We start from the raw sequence: 6,849 nt of genomic DNA on the forward strand, positions 1-6,849 counted from the left end.
GAAATCCTAGCGCGTTCACGTCGGCGAAAAAGCAGTCCGACGCTGCCCAAAGGGAGCTAAAAGCAATAAGACACTCCATTGTCAATATGTACGTGTGTGATTTGTAAATACTTTTCTGGACGGTGTACACTTCCATATACGGTCAAGTCTGTGCCTCTGTATATATCTGTCATACGTTCTCAGAGGAGATACTGCACATATATACGCAGGCATGGTGAACACAGACAAGCTGGAGCTGGAGACGAGTGCAGAAAGGACTGAACTATGACGGCGTGTAAATAAGACGTGGAACTATTTGTATTCCCCTGAGCAATCTACGTGTATTTGTTTTTGCACCACCTAGAGGCAACCACTACTCCAGTAAATACATTTATGAACTCCACTGAGGATTTGAATAGTGTTAAATAAACTTTTCTATATCTATACACGGGTATCTGCGGTGTCTTTGTTGCTGTGCAGCTTGCTGTGATCCATCTGCTTGTATTTGCGGTTGTAGTTAGCATTTCTGAGGGACTGCACTGTATCCTACTTGTCCGTGGCTAATGTAAGGGAATCAACTGAAGTGGTACAGTTTTTGCAAATGAAGGTTGAAGCAGCAGACCCGGTGACGTCATCAGCCAGTAGCGCCTGACAATCCCTTCCTGAAACGCTACTTATCAGTGGGCGTCAGCGACTTAAAACCAATAGTGGGTCAAACCTGCTGACTCTGTCGAGAAGTAGGAGTTGTTCACTCGGGGATTAGTCCTAATAAGCTTCCCTCGTCTGCCTCGACCGACGTGTCCTGCGTGTGAACGCCGCCTGCCATTTGGGAAACTCGAGGCAGACTATGGACAGGATTTGTTACCTGCTAGTTACCGTTTTGCTTCACGTTCAAGGGTATGAAAGTTTTTCTCAGTGCTTGCGGGGGTGTAGTTGTATAGAAGACCGTCATGGAAGGTAAGATTGAATCTTCACCAAGGTAGATCCTGTTTCTGTCTTTGGTGTGGTCTCTTATCTTTTCCCCGGAGTCGCGGTGAAGATAAGTCTGAATGAATCCTTGACTTGACCCGTAGGTCTCTCATATGCATGGAGGAGAATGCGTTCGGGGCCATTCCGGAGAACATCCCGCACGATATGAGCAAAATCCGAATCGAAAAATCCCACTTCACTGAAATCAGGCGTGGGGCTTTCTCCAGAACACCCGCCTTAGAGAACTTGTGGTTGAACTTCAACAACATCACCCTGATCAACTCCAAAGCTCTGGAAGGTTTGGGCAACCTGACCGAGCTCCGCCTGCAAGGGAACAAGTTGCGCTCCATGCCATGGACGGCGTTCGAGGACACCCCGAGTCTAAAGATCCTGGACCTGAAGCGCAACCAGCTAGATGTGCTGCCGGAACATGCGTTAAAGAATTTGCCGGATCTGACCTACTTAGACATATCCTTCAATCGGCTTACGGTCATATCCAAGGAGGTCTTCCAAAACTGGCCCCTGTACCAAAAACTGCAGAGCGCAGAGAAGCAGGAGGCGAGCTCCTCCGGGCCGAACGTCGTCCTCGCGCTCCACGACAACCCCTGGCTTTGCGACTGCCGCCTCAAGGGCTTCGTGGAGTTCATCCGCTCCCTCAGCCCCCCGATTATACTGATGAACTCCTACTTGACCTGCTCCGGGCCGGATTTTAGGGCGGGCAAGTTCTTCCACGAGGTCGAGCTGCAGACCTGCGCGAGGCCCGCGGTCACCGCCCCGTCGCCCAACGTCAGCCTGCCGCTCGGCGCCAACGCCACGCTGCGCTGCCTCGCCAAGGCTCGGCCGGACCCCGCGGTGTGGTGGACATATGGTCTGAAGATAATCAGAGGATTTCATGGTAAGAGTGTCACAACCGGGCGTGCGGCTGGGCTGATATCTTGCACTAAATTAGATACTTACACGCACAATTTAATCACAGACCTCAATAAAGCTTCCTTTAAGAGAAGTCAATCTGGGTGTCGGCCACTGAGTCCGTCAAGCCGCACACCATCGGTGTCGCAGATCATCGTCCGCCACGTCGGCATCGGTGTCGGCCGACTGTTAGAACTGGATCAGTTAACGTGCTGCCACTTCAGTTGTGTTTTTTTTTTTGAGGAGGGGAATTTTTTGAATCCTCGGGGTTATGATGGATTACCCAAATTTGTATCTACTGTAAATGGGAACATGTAAGAATTACAAGCAATTTTTTTTTCATTAACCCATTCATGGGAAGAGTGGAAATTTTTTAACTTATTGAGATAAAAGCCTCCTAACAGGCCACAATCAAGGAAATAACACTTCTTTTTCGTTTATGATAACTTTACTAATTTATAATCTCGTCCCCAAAATGGGACGCTGCCCGCGAGAGGCCACTTTGGTTTTCTTAGTAGATCGTCCCAAAGAACAGAATCAGAATCAGATGAAAACACTTCAATATTTTGATATATTGAAGGATATAATGCGTGAAAATCATGATGTCCCAAAAATGGGACGCTGCTTTTTGACAAATACTTACGTAGAACCTCCTCCAACGAGTTGATGTAAAAATATATTATAATGGCCAGAACAACAACACCGTCACGTTATATTTTTGATGCGGGTGACGTGAAAGGAAACAACTGCAGGTGAGGCGAGCGAGTGAGTGAAAAAAACGAATTTTTCCTGTTCAAAATGGTCAAATCTGAAGCGCTCGCTGAAATCGACACACTTCACGATGGTGGTTGGGACGGACAAAATATACAACTAAATGGTGGTCGTACCAATATATTTACATTGTAAAGGTATGTAAATACTAGAAAGAAAAAAAAAAAGATTCTCAATAGGTTCTGATTCATTTTCGTTTATAACAGCATATTAACTAAAATGCCCAGGAATGTGTGAGTTCTTGGTAAATTGAATCACTCCCTGGCAGGAAGTAAAATATTCCTCTGGCGCAGGACCAGGAAAAGCCATCGTGCTAGCCGTAGCTACTACCCAAAAGCAATTTCTGATCAATCCAAACTCTAGTTTCCTCATTTCAAGCAAACAATCTTCTTCAAAAGATTCCTAAAAACTAGTTCCTAGTTTCATGGTCACGTTTACAGTGACAGAAATCCATTTTCTGTTGCGCTTTTCGAAGCTGACTTTGGGCGAGAGGCAGAGCGCAACCGATGCTACGGTGGCTCGTTGACGGCGCGGACAGAAAAAGTTCAACGCAGGATTGCACAGCGTTTGTACGCGAGTCGAAAAGCTATTTAGTCATAAAGAGAAAATCATGTCTGTCATTTCCACGGTCGCCCCATTCCACCCACTTTCGTGGTTTAGTACAGTGACCGGATCAGGCAGGTCCGATCTCATGTTGTGTTCGCGTTCGTATCTGAGCTAGCATCACAAGTCCCATTACGTATACATGAAACGTTTTAGTTTGTATCACAGATTTTTTTTCACCGTCATTTTGGTATGCCAATGAAGCACTGCTTCTTCTTCCGGAACCACCCGTGATAGATGCAAATTGGTGAAATAAGGAAACCATATAAAGAGCATTTGTGATTTGATTTCGATATGTTTCACCCATAGACAAGAAGGCTAGCTAAATCAGGGGGAACAACGACTGAACGTGTTTTCCTATTCTTCATCTCTTCCAGTAGACCTCGGTGCTGGTCGCCATCTCGCGGCACAATATGATACGACACAGAAGGCCCGATTCTAAATTCGGAATTGCCTGTAAATAACCGTAAAAAAACGATCCGTGATTAGCGGTGGTACGAGGGATAAGGTGCGAGGTAGCAGGGCAGAAGTACTGGGACGTGTCGACACGTTCTTCTCAGGGCTCAGGTCTGATTCTTAAGCGCTCGAGTAATTGTCGGTATATTCATTATATTCCTCTCAGAGTCTCGGGAGAGAGTGGACGAAGACACGATCAGATCCGCCCTGATCATCCCTTCGCTCCACGCGGCCGACCGGGGCGTCTACACCTGCAGCGCCGTCAACTTCATCGGAAACTCCTCGGTGAGCATCCACGTGGACGTCGTCTCTCCCGACGGCTCACGCTCGCCTCCCCTCCCCGGCTCGCCGCCGGATGACGAGAACGTCTACATCGACATCCGTATCGCCAAACAGACGGTACGCGGCATCGCCATCGAGTGGTTCGCCGTTTTGGATCACCCCGACCAGACGTGGTTCACCATCCATTTGGGTCGCGCCAACGCCGAAAAGAAAGAGACCATCTACATCGGGCCGGGCATCCGTTCCTACTCCGTCTCTGACCTGATGCCCGCCACCAAATACGAGATCTGCGTGACGCTCAAGAACCGGACGCCGCGGCCCGGCCAGTGCGTGGTGTTCGTCACCGGAAGCGACATCACCGAGATGGAGCAGCGGGAGAAGCTGATCCACATCGTGGTCATCGTCCTGGCCATGGTGCTGGCCGTGCCCGTCGGCATGTACGCCTGCACCACCGACGCAAAGTTCACCTGCCTGGAGGGCCTGATGGCGTTCTGGAAGAAGCGGCGCGGCGAAAGGGGATCGGCCGGGTTGGCGCGCGAGAGGCAAGGCACCTTCGACAGCCTGCAGGCGGCCAGCGACGAGGGCCTGGTCCGCAAAGAGTCCAGTGAGGACCGGAAGGTGAGGTGGAGGTCAGATGACAGGCCGCTTAAGAGCAAGGCCGACCACAGCAGAATCACTGCAGAACTGTACTAAACGGCAGCGAGCACTTACTGTATCTTTTGTACGTGTGATGACGTGGCGTGATACCCTGCTGATACTCTCTACTCTCTCCTCTGTTCTAGGACGGGAGGTTTGTTGAAAAGGTCTGATTGCTCATCTTTTTGTCAAGATTGTTATTCCAGGGATTGCACCAGTGTAGCCGTGTACTTCACGATTTTACGCTGCTATTGTTCAGTGTGTTTCTATTTTTGTTGCCTTTGTTACGGAATCGGGATTCGGAGCACATCTACAGTGAAGGTAATAAGTATTTGAACACCCTGCTATAGTGCAAGTTCTCCCACTTGGAAATCATGGAGGGGTCTGAAACTTTACAGAGGTCAACCGTTTCCTGTAGTTGTTCACCAGGTTTGCACACACTGCAGGAGGGATTTTGATTTTGGCCCACTCCTCCACACAAATGTTCTCTAGATCAGACAGGTCTGCGGGCTGTCGCTGAGAAACACGGATTTTCAGTTCACCTTTGAAGATTTTCTCTTCGGTTTAGGTCTGGAGACTGGCTAGGCCTCGCAAGAACCTTGATATGCTTCTTACGGAGACACGCCTTGGATTTCCTGGCTGTGTGCTTCGGGTCATTGTCTGGACTGGACTGGACTGGACCTACGATGAAAATTTCAGACCCCTCCATGATTTTGAAGAGGGAGAACTTGCGATACAGCAGGGTGTTCAAATACTTATTTTCTTTACTGTAGGCTTTCTACGTGCGGTTATTGTACACAATTTTGTGTTAGCACGTTAAAGAATCATGAAATTGTTGCATTTGTTGCGGGGGATTCGTTCCACAACCTCCTGCGATAGATGGATCTGTGATAAAGGAGTCCATGTAAAAAAAAATATTAAAAGACATTTAAATGTATTAAAACAGCACTTTTTCAAGTATTTCTCGACGCTTATTGTTGCTCTCTGGCCCAATCGTCAGTTACCCAAACAAGAGGAAAAAACGTGTCGCTTCGAGCTGTTCGTTTACGCCCGGTTGAAGTTGACAGTAACACTCATGCGTCAAATAAACAAAAATAAAACATTGTATAAGTCATCACCGAAACGTTAAAGTAAATTTCATTGATTTAATTAAGTGAAACAAAAGTGAGCGGGCGTAATGCTAACACAATCAGAAATGTTATCGGATTAAAATTCGGTAATTCTAAAAGTAAAAAAATGCAAAAACCTGGAGCAGCAACGCATACAACAACACAAACGGGCTTCGATTCGCGCCGCTTAGTGTGAAGACGGCAATTAGTGCGGCTTGGAAGGGAGCCTGGGGGCGCGCCGTTCTAAATTCGGAATTACTGCGAAACGGGTGTGGCGCCACTCGCTCGTTGGGCAAAGCGTCACGTACAAGTGTGAACACGAATAAGCAAAACAGTCACTTCTGATGCACTTATTATTTAGTATTTTTTTAAGACAACCGAAAAAAATTGGGCAGAATATTGAGGATTATTCAACCTTGTAAAGGCAGACTTTGAAATAAAAAAAATAACGATTATTATTCTACATCATCTACATTTGTTGCTGTGTCCAAAAATCAGCAGAATTTAGAAATATATGCATTTTGTTTGACAGCAATATTGCATTTTTTTGGTCCCATCATTTCATATGAACCTCATCATGTGATTGAAAATTATTTTATTGAAATTGCGCTTTGTCGATTCGTTGCAATGCGATTATTGTCATTAATAGATTAAAAATTTCATTTTATGTCATTTCTTTCTCAAAATACACACATGAGATGTTTTACAAGGAACTCACATTTTATGAATGAATATAAAATTCACAAATCATGCCCAAAATGATGATACAAACATGGCTGAAATGTTGCCCCGTAACCATATTAAAAATGTCATTCACACACACACACACACACACACACAACACACACACACACACACACACACACACACACCACACACACACACACACACACACACACACACACAAAAAAAAACATTTTATACAAAATCCAACAAAACTCTAAGAAAGACCTTTTGTGTGTATTTATTTGAATCATTCCTGTGCTCATGTAAAAATGAGATATAGAAATAAAATGGTGTTAATGTGTGGAAATCTTCATTTTACTCAATGGTACAAAATAAATTTTTTTTTTTTTTTTATGCACGCCGTGAGATAATCGCACACACGGTTTGTCCAAAGTGACCAAACTGGCGA

The 6,849-nt window shown here is 46.1% G+C and overlaps 1 protein-coding gene across 1 annotated transcript; it reads left to right on the forward strand.

Annotated features, from left to right (window-relative positions):
- The first annotated feature begins 826 nt into the window (after positions 1-826).
- lrit2 (leucine-rich repeat, immunoglobulin-like and transmembrane domains 2) lies at positions 827-4,662 on the forward strand. The gene is made up of 3 exons (XM_061837729.1): positions 827-936; positions 1,053-1,843; positions 3,854-4,662. Exons 1-3 carry the CDS (start codon positions 827-829, stop codon positions 4,660-4,662), a joined length of 1,710 nt encoding a protein of 569 aa, XP_061693713.1.
- Positions 4,663-6,849: the final 2,187 nt, after the last annotated feature.

Source organism: Syngnathoides biaculeatus, chromosome 12 (genome assembly GCF_019802595.1).
Source record: "Syngnathoides biaculeatus isolate LvHL_M chromosome 12, ASM1980259v1, whole genome shotgun sequence".
NCBI lineage: Eukaryota > Metazoa > Chordata > Actinopteri > Syngnathiformes > Syngnathidae > Syngnathoides > Syngnathoides biaculeatus.